This window comes from Octopus bimaculoides, chromosome 4 (assembly GCF_046866305.1).
Source record: "Octopus bimaculoides isolate indiv1 chromosome 4, ASM4686630v1, whole genome shotgun sequence".
NCBI classification, from domain to species: Eukaryota; Metazoa; Mollusca; class Cephalopoda; order Octopoda; family Octopodidae; genus Octopus; species Octopus bimaculoides.
In genome coordinates, this window is record NC_142931.1 from 76,745,112 (window position 1) to 76,764,511 (window position 19,400).

At 34.7% G+C, this 19,400-nt stretch overlaps 2 protein-coding genes across 5 annotated transcripts in view; one reads left to right on the forward strand and one right to left on the reverse strand.

Moving 5' to 3' along the window:
- LOC106869369 (uncharacterized) overlaps window positions 1-12,798 on the reverse strand; it is a 185,761-nt gene extending 172,963 nt beyond the window's left edge. For both annotated transcript variants that reach the window (XM_052967147.2, XM_052967146.2), the window contains exon 1: window positions 12,282-12,798. In XM_052967147.2, the coding sequence (XP_052823107.1) occupies window positions 12,282-12,790 (509 nt within the window). In that variant the 5' untranslated portion in view covers window positions 12,791-12,798. The remainder of the gene's footprint in view (window positions 1-12,281) is intronic.
- A 57-nt stretch (window positions 12,799-12,855) lies between these two features.
- The window catches only part of LOC106878824 (uncharacterized), a 237,021-nt gene continuing 230,476 nt past the window's right edge, over window positions 12,856-19,400 (forward strand). For 2 of the 3 annotated variants that reach the window (XM_089350842.1, XM_089350844.1), the window contains exon 1: window positions 12,856-13,162. The gene's annotated coding sequence lies outside the window, so the exon portion shown is untranslated. Of the gene's footprint in view, window positions 13,163-13,507; window positions 14,235-19,400 lie in introns of those variants that run through there. The other variant, XM_089350843.1, reaches the window with a different exon arrangement.

Sequence of the window (19,400 nt, forward strand, 5' to 3'; positions counted from 1 at the left end):
GTAAATGAGTGGCACTGTCACATAAGCTGTGCCGACTTTTCATGAAAGCATGACTGGCCAAGAACTATTACCTTGCTTAAACAGGTGGGACCAGGAAAGGCATCCAGCAGTAGAAAATAAGCCTCAATGAATTTCATCAAACCCATGCAAGGATTGAAAAGTAGAAGTTAAAATAATGACGACTGAAGACAGTGTAATATAACTCAATACTACAATTTATTTAGGTCAATTCTCTGCTTTTCCTACAGTACTTGATCAATATATGTGAAGTGACAACTTTGTAGACTGCTAAGTCAGAGTGACCCTCTAGCAGCTATTAGCAGCTTACCATACACTGTATCTTATACCCTATAAAGACTGAATCCTCTGGAAATCTTTGCACATCAGTTTAAAACTTGCATCACCAAATTATCTTTAACAGATCATATACACCACAAATTGTTTAAAATGAACCTTAAGAAGCCAACAAAGGAGCTACTATATACTCCACCAACATGCTAAAAATGGCAGCTAAATCTTCCAACTGTAACCTTCCTTTATGTGCCATCATGTTGATGAATGATCGCTAAAGACTTCCTTTACAAACATGCTTGATATAGAATTTTTAAGGGAGAATTCAATGAGTACTCCCTATTGCTTTCATTCAAGTGTTTTTGAAATCATCTTATCAGCTAGGTACAGAGAGTATCACACTTCTTGGGCACTCGAAATGTAAAGAGCAGGAACAAGGAACAGATTCTGCAAATCATTTGTGAAATGCTGTAACCACTCAAATTATCCACTGCCCTACATTGGTATTTTATTCTGTTGATACCATAAGAATAAAAAGGTGAAGTTTACATCAGTGACACTTGAACTCCAAACAGGAACTGGAACAAATATTGCAACACATTTTGTCCAACACTGAACATTCTGCCAAATCATCCTACTGTTTATATGGATATATATATTCCCTCTGTATGCTGCTGCTGCTTGTCACCTCCACCTTTCTTGCCTTCATACTGATATTTACCATCAACCACACTTCCACTCTTGTTCATCATCTCCCTCTTCTCACATTCTTATGAAATCACTCACCCTCTCCTCACCACACCCCTGATCCACTGTCTGTATTCTCTCTCACACTCACTCACCTTCTTGGACCTTGAGGGCTTCACTCTGGTGCCTTGTCCCCACCATCTTTTTCTTCTTCCCAAGTACTCTCACCCACCTTCATAGGAATCATCTCAATAGCAAGATGCCTGTACTTGTCCCTTTATCACGTTTTTAACCTCTCAAAACCTGGCATAAAAATATTGCTCCCACTTTCAAATACACTCCCACTCGGTGAAGGTTTTTTTTTAATCTCTTGTACATTACTTGGTAACTTTGCTAGTGCTGGTGTCACAAATAATTTTTTTTTTAGATCACCCAGTACACACTGTAAAGTGGTTGGTGTAAGGAAGAGCATCCTGTCGTGTCAAAGCTAACACTGAAGCTTGATGAAGTTTTGCGACTTGTCAGATCCTGTCAAACCATGCCAGCATTATACACTCATACACATGTATATATGACACACACACGACAAAATGGTCACTGCTGAAATAACTTCGAACAAATGCTTAATCGGGGTTGACCTAGGGCTAAACAACAACCAACCCTTATGGAAATCCTTCCTTACCTAGTTTTATATTCCCATCATAAAATAATCTTTTCCAGCAAACACAACAAATAGTTCAAAACTAATCAGTAACCTACTCAACACCATACCCCTTTTTTTATATTCTAACCTAGCAAGACCAGGAATGCCTGAAAGTTACTGCTCTCCTCGGTATAAATAACTGAAAATAGAAAAGCCACTTTCTGGATAGACATCTACAAGACTCTGTGTGTGTGTGTGTGTGTGTGTACATGCTATCTTCATACATAGCTATGCAAATTTATAGTTAGTTCCCTCAAATAGAAGGTTATGTTTATATATACAGTACAAGAACAGGGTGGTGCAATGTAAACATTCACATGGCCTTGACATAGAAGAGATAACACAAAGCAAGGAGAAAGTAGGAAAGAATGAGAGGAGTGTGGATCAGGATCACATGCATTTCTTGAAAATAACTGTCATGCCTTTAAAAAGAAAGAAAAAAAAGTCAATAATTCTGGGACTTAATCGGCATAAAAAGTAATAGGGTAGTGTTAACAGATTTGATGCCATGAACACCAAAATTCTACATATGTATATGTGGTAAAGTAAAGAATAATTAGTCTAATGATTAATAGTTTGTTAATTTTGATAAGTGTAGATTGACACTTGATAACAGCTTGGGGTGGGGGGAGGAAATGGGTTTACACACCCTCCATTAAATATTTTAAACATACATCATGCACGATTCTGAATTCAGTTAAAAATTTAATGATTGTAATAAACCTCTGTAAAATAAATTTTTCCAAACAGACAAAAATTCCATTAATATGCTATTTAAAAAAAAATACAAAAATCAAGTTAAAATTTACATAAATGACAGAACTTTTTATACTTTATAGAGCTTTTTTATACTCAACAAATTTCAGACATTCTTCTATATGGAAGCAACAAGTTATATGTATCCTTACATCCAAGTAATGACATTTGTTGATACAGCAGAGCTGAAAAACAGCTTCTGTAGCCAACCACCTTCATCTATCACATCTCGGATACTTTATGATTAAAATTTAATAGATTCCAGTATGAAGATAGGAAGATTCAAGAGCAATATGGTAAAATACATTCCATTGTAGTCTCTAATGTGTTGGCTTTGCACATTAAAACAAAAATTGCTACTTTTGGTTACACTTGTAATTGCATATGCACACATGCTCAAGTGAATTAAACTGAAGCCAAAAATCAAAATTAGATAATATAAGTCTTTAATTAAAATATAGAAACTGAAATCAACTATACACTCATAACATTTCAGTCCTTTAAATGAATAAATTATAGTGTTCTCCATATTGTAACACTCTAATTTTCAATTAAAACTTCTTTAATCACTAACCAAACTTTCAGTCAAACTTAGATCACTGTTAAGCTATATATATGGCTTTTATTCTCTGTTCCTAAAGTAATTAGAGGTGGAGGAAAAAGGATTATATTCTAGCATTAATCCCCATGTTATGGAATTTTAAAATGAATGCATATCATTCAACTGCCATTTCAGCAGTAACAATCCTGTCATACTTTCTAGTACCTTATACTCAGAATTACTGTCTGGAATAAGAAAGCTGGGTTGAATTTTAAAGCCAATTTAGTTATCAGTTATAGTAGGTGAAACTACTTTTAGTGGGCTGGTACCTAGTTGTTTAGCTGACCACCTTTGTGCTGCAAGTGCTCAATAACAACTGACATGGGGCTACACAACAACTATAAGGCTTACAATTACAACCTGAATATTCTCATGGAGGTTATCCCTAAGTTTTCAAAGTGTGCACTATAATTCATAAAAAACAAAAAAAAAAAGTTGCCTGTAATTAATAATTCTTATTCAAAATACATACCATAAATATCAAATGATTTACATTTCTCCCCAGTAAGAACACGTATTTTAACATGATCCAATAGTTTCTTTGTCCCAATATTCCTTCCGTTTTTTGATATGGGCATCATTTCACAAAAATAGGAAAACCCTTGGCCATCTTATTTCACTAACAGTCAAGAGTTCAGATACAAAAATGTTTATAATTTTATTTAGGTTAAAACTAAGATAAGACATAATATATATAATATAATTCACCCCCCACCAAAAAAAAAAAAAAAACAGTAATTGAAAAAAGTTTAACTATGTTCCAACTGTTTCATGGTATAAGATCTAAGCAAATTTATAAATATCATTCTGCAGTTTATTCACTGACTACTGTTACAAAAGAAAAGTGAGTAAATCAAAATTTTCAGTCAAGCTTCATTTGCTTGTTTTTGCTACATAGAAAAAAAAATTCCTAGCATCCAAGCCAAACTATCTTGTCATATCTGGAAGTGGTAAATCCACAAGAGACAGTAGGATAAAAATTGTCTTCTGCAAGAGTGTCTGGTGATAAACCACACAGGTTGGCTGTGTTTTTCTTTGGGAAATTTTCAATTTTACAGTCTTCAGAGGATACAATGGATGATACTTCTGTATCGAAAAACTAATTACTTTTCTTAGAATTTCCTTTGCTGCAGATGTGATGAATAAAAGAAAATAAATAGGTACTTCCTTTCCTCATCAAAACTTGAAATGACTAAAACAAATTCATTTCTGGTCTCTCACCCCAGTCCGATCACTAAACTGCTTGTCTCTTTTTCCATTGTTTCTGAAAGCTTCCTTGCAAAAACAGACCGACATGGTTTCCTCCACACCCTTACAAGAATTAATTATACGTGCGATAAATATTGACGTACAACTTTAGATTTGCGATAAAAACATGACAAACAAATTCATAATTAGTAATTGAATAAAAAACACCAAATGGTAACAAATTGTGCAGAGGTTTTATTTAGATATGGAAAGGAAACATGTGTGTGTGTGCGCATGTCTGTATGTATACAATTTTTTAAAAATCGTTTCTCCCCTCCCAACAAATAGTATAAAAAACTGTATTTCAACAGAACTATAGTAACAAACGGGTTATTCTATTGTTACCACATTTCTGTGGAAAAACAGTCTTTCTTTCAACTAATTTTGAAAATAATGAAGAATTTATCAAAATAACTTTGCCATTATTAAGCTGGTGTTCAGGGCATAAATTGACATCAAAGTTTGATGGGAAAATCAAAATTTAGATCACTTTAGAAAGGGAAGTTTGTATCATAGAACCAGTCTCAAAAGGATATTTATTACAAGTTTACTAAGTTTTTGGCAGAAGAAATTTTAGGCAAAAAAAAAAAAAATTCATAAATAAAAAGCATGAAGAGATATCTCTTGGTAAAAAACCTAACTCATCTCAGTTTAAAAATTAATAAACAGCAGCTCTACTCTTCTCTCCCACTCTAATATATAAAGCATATGAAAATAGTTAATAGTGAATCAATTGCATATCAAAATATTAACTCCAGTGCTTTCCTGATATTGCAATAAGTTTAGCATTTATTTCAGCTATTATTAAAGACACTAACCAGTTGATTAGCCCTAAGCCAACTCCAATCGGGCAAGAGTTATAATCAAAGACGTTCCAGCAATAACCATTCTGTCTTTATCATCCATAGTGAACACAGGACCACGCTATCCAATGTTACTGATTTTTAGAACGTTAGAATGTGATTCCAGGAACATTTCATTACTATATTCAGCAGACTACATAACCACGTAGAAGCTCCCTGGTAATAACGAGTTGTATAAGGTAATTAGAAGCAAATTTATCAAAAAAAGGTATTCAGCAATTAGTAACACTGTCAGATTATTCTGGCCATGGGGTTAATTGCTTTATGCTTCGATGAAATAATTGCAAAAATTGGTGAATTTTAAGAGAGAGGTCAGACGAAAAATGTGTAGGCTGCTGCTTAAAGTACAAGTTAACTCAGACAGTGAGTAAGACAACGACTAATTTTGGTAATTAGAAATATATAGATAGGTATATCACAATTCAAATTTTAAAAAAAAAAGAAAGAAAGAAAACCTAATATTTGAAGAATCAATCTGAACCGTAAAAAAAAAAAAAAAAAAAAAAACATGTGAAAAAGGAGGTCTCATATTTTGCTTATCGTCGTAATTTCAACAAAGATACTCATATGACTAACTTATCTATATAAACATCTCTGTTGGATTTAATGAATTGGAGTAAACGTTTATACCAAAAAAGTGTGTAGGTCATTTATTTCAATTGGTCCTGTTACTGTGGAGTTTCCTCCGACATGGAGCAGATATTCAGATATCTTATCTATACTCGTGCTGAGGAACCGACTGTTCTTTTGGAGTTAGGGAAACTCAACAGGAACATCTTTATTAATCAGAACACACATACACACACACGTGTGTGTTTTAATGAAGCTGAAAATCTAAACTTTTACTCTGAATTTCACATAACCGACCAGACAGAAGTTTTTCAGCTTCAATAAAATACTCTATTTTACTCTTGCTTTGGTATCTGAGTACTATTTTATACCTTATTATTTGTTTTGCATTTACGTGGTCTCACATACATTTTATGCATGTACACACACACACAAGTCATTGCGGAAGTCTTTACCTGCTCGACCAGCCTTCTAGAAACAACAGTCAAATCTTTAAATTAGGACAAACAAACATCGTGTAATATGGACATGACAGGAATGCCTTTGATTTCATGCCTGACTTGGGGGGGGGGGGGCTAATCAGCAACACTGTTGGAGAGAATGTCACGGCATTTTACTTCCCAAACGCATCGTGTGCATATGTTTGATTAAGTAAATACACACATTATATATATATATATATATATATATATATATATATATATATATATATATATATACATAGTGTGTGTGTATAGACATTTTCCTGCAAGCTTCAACCTGTTTACAGGAAAGCTTGACACAAAACACATGTGAAAGAAAAGGCTTTGGACACCTTAGCTGCAGGTCAACTTCCGCCGAGAAGGTCCATGATCAAAAACATTTCAACCATGACTATCATACCTTTTTCGTTTTTTTTTTTTTTTATCAAGCGTCTAGGCCTACATTACCCAGAGTCTTTCCTTATAAAGCAGAGCATGATATGGCTATTTCTCCCGATGCTAGTTCGCAAGGGTGTCAGCCATGGTATTTACCAAGCAGCCCGTCATTATTTAACAAAATATATCGATATGATAACAGAATACACAATTCTAGATTATAAGTGGTGGTGTGTATGTATATGTATACATAACTTGAGTTGTCTAATACAAATATCAATGAAAACAGCTTCTCGCATTCAAGTAGTAGCAAATATCACAGAATTTGTGATATATGCTACTAGTATTTTTACGTAAAATACTAGGGGACCCAAACTTCGCTATCCGTTCCAGTAATTTCCAGTTTGAGCGACCACACAGAGGAACTCACGACAGTTCATTGGATACCTGTGTTTCTTTGCTAAAACAAAATGTATAGTTATTATTTTTAAACATACAGATACCGTTTTTCTAATTCAAGTTGGCAGACAGAAGCAAGGGGAGTAATTGATGAACCTTACCAAGGAGAGGGACAAGGAACAAATAACAGACCCTAATTTTTTTTAAATAACCACGATGACCATGTGGTCAGTAACCTCATCGCTATCTTAATCCCACAGTTGGTCACAACCACACGTGTTGTAGTTAAGGGAATAAGAATAGAAAAATACGCAAAATGATGCATTCTTCAAAGTTGGAAATATAAGACATCAGTTTGAATCAATATTTCAGAACACAGTCGTCGAACAGAACTTACTAAGAGAACAACTAACTTACTTATACCACAGTAGCTACTTTAACAATCTCATAATTTACGTCAAATCAAATAGATACGGTCTCATTTTACCGGCTTTTCCTTATTGCTCGCGACTTAATTTGTTGGATTTCGTCTCTTATGACGAAGTCACATACAGTTTAAATTTCTCTTGATATGCTTTCATTAAAAATGGGAAAAATATTTGCAAATGAATAAATTGAAATCAGCTGGAATGATTTTACACATAGACTCAGAAGAAGGCTAGCAGACCGAAACTTCGAGGTCACAGTCACTACTATTCTAGTAAATTTGTATCACCGACACCTAAATTTAACTAGAATCTCAGCGCAGTAACTATTTGGTGTTTTTTTTTTTTTAATCTAATTGTTCATATATATACCGCACGTATAATTGATTCTATACGAGTGTGGAGAAAATAATGTCAGGTTATTTTGCAAGGAAATAACAGAAAAAGAGAGGAGTAGTTTAGTGATCCTCCAGTTTAATTTTAAATTGCTTTTATTGACTCGATATAAACTAACACACACATCTATCAATCTATATGAAAGATACCCATAATTTACATAATTAAGAGGTGGAAGGAGGAAATAAAATCTTTAAACTCACACGAGGACAAGAAAATGAAAGCAGATCACGTAACTTCTTTAATAAACAAAAACTTCAAGTTCAAACATTGGAAATCACAAATATCAAACATTGGCAGTCTTCATATGTAAGTTATTTGTGCCTGTTTGCTTAGTGTAAGGTTGGTACATACGGACTTAGTTCATCGCCAGATGAAGGCAGTTAATATACTCAGTTAATGTAGCAGGGCAAAAATTCTAACTTCTAAATCAGTCACCGATCTATTAGACATGTAAAGAGCCACGACGTTAAAAGAAAAAACGAAAAACTATTATTAAAAAAACATTAAGTTTCAAATATTTTTAACATTCCACTTCTAAAGAGCAATTGCACATTTGAAGTCTATATACCGTGTATAGTACGTGTATGTTGTAAGCAAAGTTTTCGCTTCTTTCCCTTAACTATATACACACTTTTTTCTTTACAAACCAGACAGCTTGGATTAATAAATGACTTGATCAAAAATTAAAATAAATACATAAATAAAAGTTTGAGATATCAGATTTCAAGCCCCTCACACGGTCAAGTTATACATTTAAGACAAGCTCAATTACATATCAACCCAGTCTAAATTAGCCTCGCTAGAAAGTTTGAGCTACATACTGGCACGAATGTTTCCCGGAGACAAAAACATCTTTGAATTTGTGTAGACAGATTAAATATCTATTAAATGTAATTATCAGGAAATAAACATTTTACAGACACAAGCCCCTCTACACTCTCTTTAACCACCACGGTACTTAACTGCCATATCTATAACATGTAAACTGAGTTACAATATTCAGAACCAGGAGGAGCTAACAGACCTCGTAACTATGCATGCAAGCACAGTGATATTTCGTCTGTCTTTACGTTCTGAGTTCAAATTCCATCGAGGTCGACTTTGCCTTTCATCCTTTCGGAGTCGATAAATGAAGTACCAGTTGCGTACTGCGGGCCGATCTAATCGACTGCCCCCCCTGCCACCAAATTTCAGGCCTTGTGCTTAGAGTAGAAAAAAAAACTATGCATGCAAGTACAGACGAACACACATATACACATACAAAAAACTTAATCGGTTTTTTATTTTCTTTTTAAAGAAAAGCCAACAAAATTTTTATACCAAATATTTTAAAGAAATCGCATAGTAGTAGTGTACAAACATGGACATTTTCTTAAAAATAAAAAAAATGTAATAATGAATTTCAAAGGTAGCGTCAAAATACGTGAAAAAAATTTTAATCATGCGTTTTTCAACATTATTTGTGCGATTTCTTTCAAAGTAAAGAAAAAAAAAATATGTGAGCATTTTTTAAAAACTGTACTTTATTCCACGAATGAACTTTATTAAAATAACTGTATAGTAGCAAGCAGACAGTCATACATCCGAACTGAGGAAACGGAAAAGAAATGAATGAACAAAAATCCATGTAGGCTAAAGGAAAGGACTAAAATAAAATTTTTAAAAAATTATAGCTCAAAGTATGTATGTTGATTAGAGTATGTATGGACGTAAGTAGATTGCAGTATGTATGTCTGTCTCTGTCGAAGTAAAAATGTTATTACTATCACAACCATTAACCTTCACTATCAAAGTGTTACTGCTATGTAAGATAGACAATACAAGTAGGAGACAGGTGATAGTAAATGAAAATAAGAGATCAAGTATGATGGCAGGGAAGAAGAGAGAACAAGCAGAACTATTAAGATAAATTATGTGAAAATAATCGAAAAGAAACATGAATAGAAAACTAAATAAAATACGGTGACAACGATCGAAATAAATTTGTTTTAAAATAAGGTATAGGCAGATCAGGAGCAATTTTAGAGAAAAATACAATTTGATGTATTTAAAAGAACCAGGTAACAGTAACTAAGCGTGATATTTTTTATTAAATGCAACTTAAATAATTACTATACTGTATCATCATTATTAAACCCTTATACTTTATAATGAATTATATGTAATCAAAATGTTAACAATGCCGGATTTACATTGGTTTAAAGTATATGAAGCTGTTCGTTTCGCTTATGCACAGTTCTTGTATTTTTTTCATGGATATGTTTTTGAATGATTGCAGCTTGTGTGCGTGTATATATATATATATATATATATATATATATATATATATGAGGGATCCCCTGTTGGCTACAACGCTGATTAAGTAAACTTAACCTCTCGTAAAATTAATGAGTGTGTAGCTGAGTATTAGAATGCGAGTATCTTTAATGCAATTTTCAGGTCGAATCAGTGATACAGTGGAAGGTTGGATCACTGAATAACAGGTACAATCCATTGCCCAGCACCGAACTGGAGACCTCATGATTGCAAAGCGAACTTATTAAGCACTCACCCATTCTTGAGTCTTCGCACGACAGTTCTGTATATATATCGAAAGGAAGAGAACGTCTGTGTGCATATACATAAACATACATACACGTATACAAGGATGTGGGGGTGGTTGGTTGGTTAACCCGAAGTTACAGACACATGCCCAAGATGCCACGGAATGAAATCGAACTAGAATCATGATTGCAACGCCAGTTTCTTAAACATTCGGTCTCTCACTGCGTGACATCTTGAGCAAATATCTTTTACTATAGCACCGGGTTGGCCAAAATCCAATAGGCGAAATTTTATAAACGGAAATTGTAAAAACCCATCGGATGTATTGCATCCAACGTTATACCAGATACTGCCTGCAAATTACGTTATGGGTAGGAATTTCAATCACAACCGGTATAACTATTGCCGAAACCGACGGAGATCCATGTGTGTGTGTATGTATATATATATATATATATATATACCAATCGATAACAAAGACACGTACAAGTACATACTTTAATATACTCAAGTACTTTTGAAGAGGAAATCTAAACAACATCTAAGAATAAACGCATACACACACTCATATATTATATATACATGCATGTCTATATGCATGTATGTTGAAAAAAAAAATACAATTTTATATTTGGTTCCGTTTGTAGTTTTCAATGAAGTGACGTCACGTGTGAATAGCATTCTGGGTATCAGACAGTGTTCAAATATGGCAGTGTACAACCACATGTGTCGAGTGATAAAAAAAAAAATCGGCGTTAAGGCATGTAATTAGTTCTGATTCGGTGATTTTTCAAATAAATTACATGCAAATCATTAACAGTACAAACATTACATACATTCAAAATTTCGTACTACTACCACCACTGTTTAGATGTAACAGTTTGTACATATAATTTCACATAACTTGATGGGGAAAAGAAACTAAAAAGAAAAAAAAGTACCGAAATTGAAAAGAACAATGAATTAAAAAATCAAAACAAAATAAAAAAGGCTTCGAAGGGATAATGGGAGGTGGGGACGAATGTGATCAGTATATGGTGAAGCATATGTCAGAAATTTTCTAACATTTTTCGCTTAAAATATAAGTTGTCAATCGAACTAACTTGTAAGTTAACAATAAGTTAAGGCTGTTGTCGTAAATTTTTTTCTTTAAACCTCATGAAAATCGAAGTCCCCCCACCACCACCAACACAAAAAAAAAAACAAATATAGAGAGAGGGGGGAATGTAATTAAGCGCTAATTAAAAGGAAAAGAAAACGAAAGATTTCAATATATGAAATAAATATGAATGCATTTCCATAAACGACCAGACATGGATTTTTCTCCCTTCAGTAATAAAATGCCTACATTATAATCACTGCCAGCTATTTTATTCACTTGTCTTTCTGTTACTCTACATAGCATCCTGTTAATGAAAATTAGCAGACACACACACATATATATATATATTCATACATACACACGAACGTCTTCATAGATATTTATATAAATACAACTCGTGTGTAACAATTTACTGCAAGTTCAAATGTATCGCCGAGAAACAGACATACACACACACCGGTTACAATGAAGCAAGCGTGTGTGTATAGGCTTTCGTCTTACTCCCCTTCCACTACGTTACCTTTAATATTTGTTCAGTAGCCATGCTCGTGTCAGCTTGTTGCTGTTGTTGACTACTTTGTAGATTTTTTTTTTAAACCAACATACATTCATACAATCACACGTAAATATAAGATAGCAAAAAAAGTGATTATGTATTTTAATACATAAAATCATTTGCATTGCTCGACTTGTTTGATATTTACAAATAATCGCGGTAATGATGTGAACAACAAAATAATTCACCAATCAACAGCTGAAATCAAAACAAAAACTAACAAACAAGCAAGTCTATAAATATTATTATTATTATTATTAATGTGTTTTGTTTGTTTTACCTCTCTGTTGTTGAGACTGTTGTCGACAGTTGCTGCTGCTGATGGTCTGCTTTTTCATGTCGAGAAGACCTCCTCCTTTTACGGGGCGACTCAATAATCGGTCGCTGTTGTTTATCTTTCCTTGAACGTAAATTCGGAATGGATGGTTGATTTAGCAATAGTCCCTTGGTCGCCGAGTTACTGTTGATATTGATATTACTACCATTAATCCGAGAACTCTTGTCAGATTTGGTCGCTGCTTTCTGCTTCTTCTTTGCATCTTCGGCGATTGTGCGAGTAGTGGTAGCGGTGATGGAAGCATGGCACGATTTATCATCTAAGATACAATTGAGAACAACACCATTTTTCTTACAAACGTCCACTAATTGAGAGTTAGTAGTTGATGTTGTTGTCGTCGTCGTCGTGCTGTGATTATTATGTTCTTTGCTGGACGCCTCTTCACTATCTTCCATAGCACCACTACCCTGCTCGTCAGTGCAGCAGCCGACCGTCGCCATCTTGTACACCATGACGATGTGACGTCACATAACGTGTGGCGTGGATTCCCGCAGTTTCTCACCGGAAGGGCTTTTCCAACATGGCATCCGTTATACTCAAAGTCAACATTTAGTCGACTGTTGCTTCTTAATCTACCCCCTTTTTCGCTCTATTCTTTCCTGTCTCTGTTGTCCGCATGGTAATGCATACTTCCAAATTACCGCTGGATTGCTTTTTAATGAAAATTAAATGATTTTTTTATCTCGAGGTATTCAAAATTAAGCTTGTCAAAACTGAAGTAGCACAAAATCAGATCGAAATCCTAAATAATAATAATAAAAAGGACCACCTTTTCATCTTTCGTAAATTATTATTGTTATTAGAAAGACTAGAATCTTCTCAAGGTAAGCGTTACATGTTATAAAAATCTACTTCCTTTTCTTCTTCTGTGTTTGTTAAACAAATTTTACTGGTCATTTTCGATATCTTTGGAAAACTTCGTAATTAATATAGTCAAAACTACATAGAATCTTGTTATGTAACATCGCTGAATTTGTTCCCCGCCCCGCACAAATGAACTAACCGTTGCATTTAACAATATATACTATTCAGTTTTATGTCTTTTTTTCGTTCCATATCTCTTTTAGTCTTTAACGTGTGTTCCCTCTTAACACGCTTCTATATATATTTACAAACATATTTTTTCCATTTATTCATACAATGCATACCTGTTTAAATTTTATTTTTTTCTCGTATACATTTATGTTGCCGATTTTCATCCTTCTGTATACCGTACTAATTTTCCATTGAGCTCAGTTATTGCACCTTCCCTAAGTTATGGCCATATCATGCTGAAAAAACCAGTTCTCGTCCGATCACCGAAGTTAGGCAACGTCAACTGTCGATCGTATCTAGATGGGTGACCTCTTGGGAAACTTGCGTAAGCATCTTTTCGGCGCAGATGTGAGTTTGTGCTTGAGGAGTTCACTTCATAACTACGTGATTTTTGGTTCAATCCCATAGCATAACACTTCCAGCAGCTATCTTATACCACCGTCTCGGTTCGACCAAAGCTTTTTAAACCAATGTGAAATTTGGTAGACGAAAACTGTCGGCGGAATCGGCCCTGTTTTGTGGTGATTGATTTAATTCATCAGCTGGCTTAGTATCATCACCTGTCCCATATGTACCTTTAGCAGAGTTTACTCTCACAAACATTCGGACCAAGTCTCCGCTCCGACGATGACTCGTGTCCAAGAATTTCGGAGACCCTGTGATGGGTCATGGACGCTGCCCTTCTAACCGAGCCATTTTTGTATCAGTATATCCTGGAGTCTTCTTTGACGTTTTATTTCTTTCACACGGACCTGTGTTTGTGAGATGGAGGACGCTGCTCTGTGAAGGTCTATGACAAATCTTTTCGTGGTCCCCAGAAAAATCCTGTACCACACATCAGAGTAGAAGTTAAACGTTAAGGTTTGTCAAGATGTATATATTCGTGAATTTGCTTAGTTTAATAGTTTTCAATTGTGTTTCATAATTTAATGTTTGATTGAATTTATTCTGTTTAACTATTAATTGTATTTCATTGATTTTAAACACTTGTGGTTCAGAAAATATTCAGTACATCAGTGACGCACAAGAAACTATTTGAGAACCCCGGACAGATTTTTGTCAACTTTAACCTTTAATGAGTTGTAGAGCATTCTCAGTCAAAATATTCCGTTTAAGCGATGTGTGTCAGAGAAATGAATGTCTTTTTTTTCTTTCTTTCTTTGTACGTTGATTCATGTTAAACTAGTTCTCTAGATCATGTTCATTAATGAACCTTTCTATATCGGACTCGACACTTTTGCCGAGTGGAGCACCAGACCATGTGCGCTTTAAAACTATTTTATTTCATGCCTAATTGCTCTCAATATACGACAAACGAATTTGTAAATATACTAATGTTCTCAGTTACTATCACATTATTCTAAATTTGTACTTATTTTTAAAGGTGAATGTAGACTTTTGATGATTCCAGGTGTTTTCCCCTACCCATCATATTCACCCTAAGTATCTGAGGTGAATAAAGTTGTTACATAAATCCTTTTCATTGCACCTATTTATCGTTATGCACATTTCCATCATATATATATATATACACACACACACACACTCTTACACGTCTGTATCTTAGGGTAAATGGTTTTATTTTGGTCTTGTTTTTTCTCTCATCGTCTCTAAATACTCAACTTTTTTCTAACCATATAGTTGTTTAATAATTCTTCTTTGTACCAATTCACTTTTTCCTATACGTTTTTCGTTGTACGGTCACTAGATCGGACGTATATAATTTTAAAGAGAATCTTACCATACATTTGTTAAGTCGTATATATATTCTTGCCTTTTATTATTCTAATATGGTCTTCAAATTTCAATTTTTTTTTGTATCTTATGTAATTCCCAAACCTTTTTCTTTATTCACTTTAAGAATGAAAGTTTCATAGCACTTTTTCTTGTTGATTTTTTCTAACGAAGGCGTTCGTTTGCATTTGTCTCGATGGAAAAGTTACTAGTTAGGTATTACTCTAATCTTCCATTTTCCTGTCATTTTGAAGTCTTGCATAGTGTGTGTGATGTGGAAAACGTTGACATTATCCACAAAAAGGTATAGGTTTGTAGTTACCTTTCCTTGTAAGTCGTTGATATAAGTTACAGAAAAGGAGTAGTTTGAATAGTGAGTCTTGAGGTATTCCCAAGTCTCGATATCACATTATGCTGTGTTGATTTACTCTATTATACTCACTTGTTTTCTGCTACTGAGAAAGTTATTAAATCTACTTTAATATCTGAATAAACAATTCTCAATTTGTAAAAGAAAAATTGTTTTTCATAGAATCTAGTGTTTCTTTACCAAGTCCCCTCTTCAGAATCTCAGTTATGAATTTTGCGCTTTACTCTGACCTTACCCTTTTCATATATAGTACTAACCTTGCTTTTTTTCTACAGCTCTGGTAATTGTGATCACTCTAGGAATTTTTGGTACAGTATTGTTCGGTGCTTTGTACTACCTTCAGTTATTTCCTTCAGAATTCTAGGATGTATACCACCCTTGATGATCTGTCTAAATATATCCCATGCTGACATAGAATGGATAAGTTGCTAGGATGAGAAATCACAACTTTGTTTTTATTGAACGAGTTGGGGATCAAATCTAATGTAAATCATCTACATATAAAAGCGGTTGTTGTTTGGCCCTGATTGATCAGACCTATGTCCAATAAGTCTTGCACATCAGAAACTTTATTATCCAACATGCTCTTCATTTTTCGATATAGAGGAATATTTGGTTGCTATTTTTAGCATGTCAGAGGACAAAATGCACTGATATACTTAGGTTCTGGGTTTAGATTAAGCTGACATCAACTTTGTTTTATATTCTTCCAGGGTAGATAATATCAATCAACTATTAAGGGTTCACTTAATCAATCGTATGCTTCTTGCCAGAATTGTAGTATTCTAAGTTAGAAATCAATATTCACAGATCCATTATTGTTGTGAGTTGTTTAGCTTTTGCTCAACTCAGGTCAAGCTGGCCTGTGATGAAAAGCATTTCAGCCATGACCTCTCTGATCTTCTTTTTTAGCAATTTTTATGACTACATTATTTAGCTAAAGAGGGCAATACCCATGGCCTTTTACAGGGCCCCTGAAACTAATGGGAGGAAAGAAGAAGGTATTCTCAAACCAGAAACTTAACCAAAAATGCTTGCAACAGAGTGGACTCCACTGAAAGCATCCAGGGAACCAAGTAACGGTATGGTGGTGTTAAATTGGGCAATTGATGAAAGATAAAACTGACTTCAGTGAGATTTGAAGCCATTGCACAGAGAGTTGGAACAAATACAGCTTAACATTCAAATGATTCTGCCAAGAAAGATTTGACTGCTCTTTCTAGTATGTCATGTGACTATGAGTAGGCTCTTTTGTGTTCAGCCATGTGACAGGTCTGAGCTTAGTTGTGTATTAGTTCAGTTACATCTGTAACACTTAAGCAGTCAGCATCATATGCCTATGAAAAAGTCATCCTGGTGATGACTTTATCTACAAGAAATAGCAGATAAATTTCTATCAAAGCACACAGTATAGTCTTAGAGAAAGAATGTGTTGAATAACGTGGTCTTGGATTTCTCTGGACATGGGAAAAACAAAGGATGGTCATAGCTAGAATACCTTTGATCAGGGGCTGGCCTTGAGATCAATAAACAGCTAAATAGCTGTTGTTGATCCCTTACAAAAGATATCAACCTAATCCCCATCAAACTATGCCCTATTGTCTTCAAATAGGAAGGCTGCATTAGATTATGTAGTTCCAGATATGTTTGGAAAAAAAATTGGGATGATCATAGCCAAAAGCCTTTGATGTTTGCTCAGTTAAGCTGACTTGAGGTGGGTGGGGGATAGAGCTATACAACAGTCAAATAACATCTAAGTGAACTGCATGGATTTGGATTTGTCTGTATCTGGAATAATGTTTGTTTGCTGCAGAATGGCACTTCAGCAAAAAGCTATTTAATGTCACTAATTTTATTGTACAGATTTTACAACATCTAGCAGCTCCTAATCAAATAGAGATCTGTTCCTATCCTAAATGTCTGTTTGACTGAATGAATTGCCATGTGGTTAGGAAGTTCACTTTACCATCATGTAGTTCAAGATTTACTCTCAATCCATGGTCCCTTGGGAAAGTGTCTTCTACCATATCCTCAAGTTTATCCAAACTTGTGACATTGAATAGACAGAAACTGTATGGAAGTCTCTGAGATGGACTGTATCTGTTATTTGATGCTTGATTTAATCCCTACCTGGTTTAACACTATCATTAGATAAGTTCACATTGTGGCAAGTATTTAGACCAAGTTTCAACTTGTAGCAACTTGGTTATAGTTTCTGCTTCTCATTCATTGCATCCCAGAAAGGCCTCCCTGACTGATTGGCTTATAAAGTCACTCATAGACATGCTCTAGCCTCTTGCCCATAGGTATACTGTTTCCTCTCACTGCCTGTTCTCCAGTACTATTATAGCAGCATGACCAGGGTCATGCTGCCTCCGCCCACACATTCCTATCCTACTCATCTCTCCTTCACCTATCACCCTTGTTGCATGACTGCACTAACTAATATGTCCGGTCCTTTCTTCCCACACACGCATTCACTCTCATACATACATTTCAGTGCTCATCGATTGTTGTTATTTAGACTCAAGTCAGCCTTGGTACAGCAGATTTATAATCAAAGGCTTTGTAGCGGTAACCATATTTATCTTTTTTTTTTTCAGGCATTGTGTAGCTAGGACTATAGTATCTTACCTATTTTAAAAGGTGCAGTGAGCAGTTGCATAGTGTCTCTGTGTCTTGTGATTACAGGAGTATAACAGATTTTGTGACCACAAAGAAGTTCTCACAGCAACTTGTTTTGATGCTTAATTTAATAGAAAAGGAAGAATCGTTGCCTAACTAGATATTTATGTCAGTTTTAGAAAATCTAAAGCATCCAAATGAAATAGCTGATGATTATGATCATCATCATAATGCTTTTCATACTTGCAAGAGTTGGAAGGATTTAATCCAGCACATTGTTTGGCCAGTTGTAGATCGCAACTCATACACATCGATAAAGGACACATCATCGATGTGTATGAGTAAATACTGATATTCCACATTGTCGGTACTAGGGCCCACTGGTGGTGATGTTGACACTCCTTGTTGATATTTTGATCATTCACTCTATGCTTTCAAAAATCTTTGGAATTAAGAAACCTTTACTGAAAAACATTTAAGAGTTGGTGACAAGAAAAGCATCCAACCAGAAAATTCTGCCTTAAAATGTCCCTTTGTTTAACCCATGCTAGCATAATAGATTGCAAGGGTTCTCAGTACCTCCAGTACAGGTGTGAAGGAACACACTTGCACCAGAGGGCAACTGACCATCCTTGACCCCACCCTCTTGCTCTGCTTCTGAAGGTTATATGTGTATATCTGTTTGTAGTACATTTGTACATTGTATGGAATAAAACATTGACTAAAAGTTCAGCAATACTGTCGAAAACTGTTTGTTATGAAAAAGGCCATGAATTAGTGTTGGCGAGTTCAGCCATAGTTCTACAAGTTGGAGATATGATCATTGAACTTATCTGTATGTCAGCTCAGCATCTAAATTACCAATAAAAGAGTGTTTTTTTGCTGATTTACTGTTCACTGCTGCTGTTACAACTGGACTACCATTGTCATTACCAATAACTATGATATTGTGCATAGTACAACCTTCCTCTTGCTTTGACATAGCAACTCCCACAAATATATCATCTGTGTATTTTGCCCATCTCCATAGCAATCACATATGTGATGTAGGTTGCTGATTGTTCAAAAAGATGGCAACGGTCAGAGGTGTACGTCATGTAAATTAATGACTACTCCTGAAGATGTTATAGACATGTCTTAGCATTTGTTTCTTTTGCTGCTTTCTCTATGACCAGAGATGTAACAAAAGAGCATCTTAGATGCATCTGGTTGTTTCATTTGCTACCTTAGAGACCTGATCTTTTCCGTTGACAAATGCAAACTTCAAATTTGAGGATGTGCATTGGCCACTAGCATAC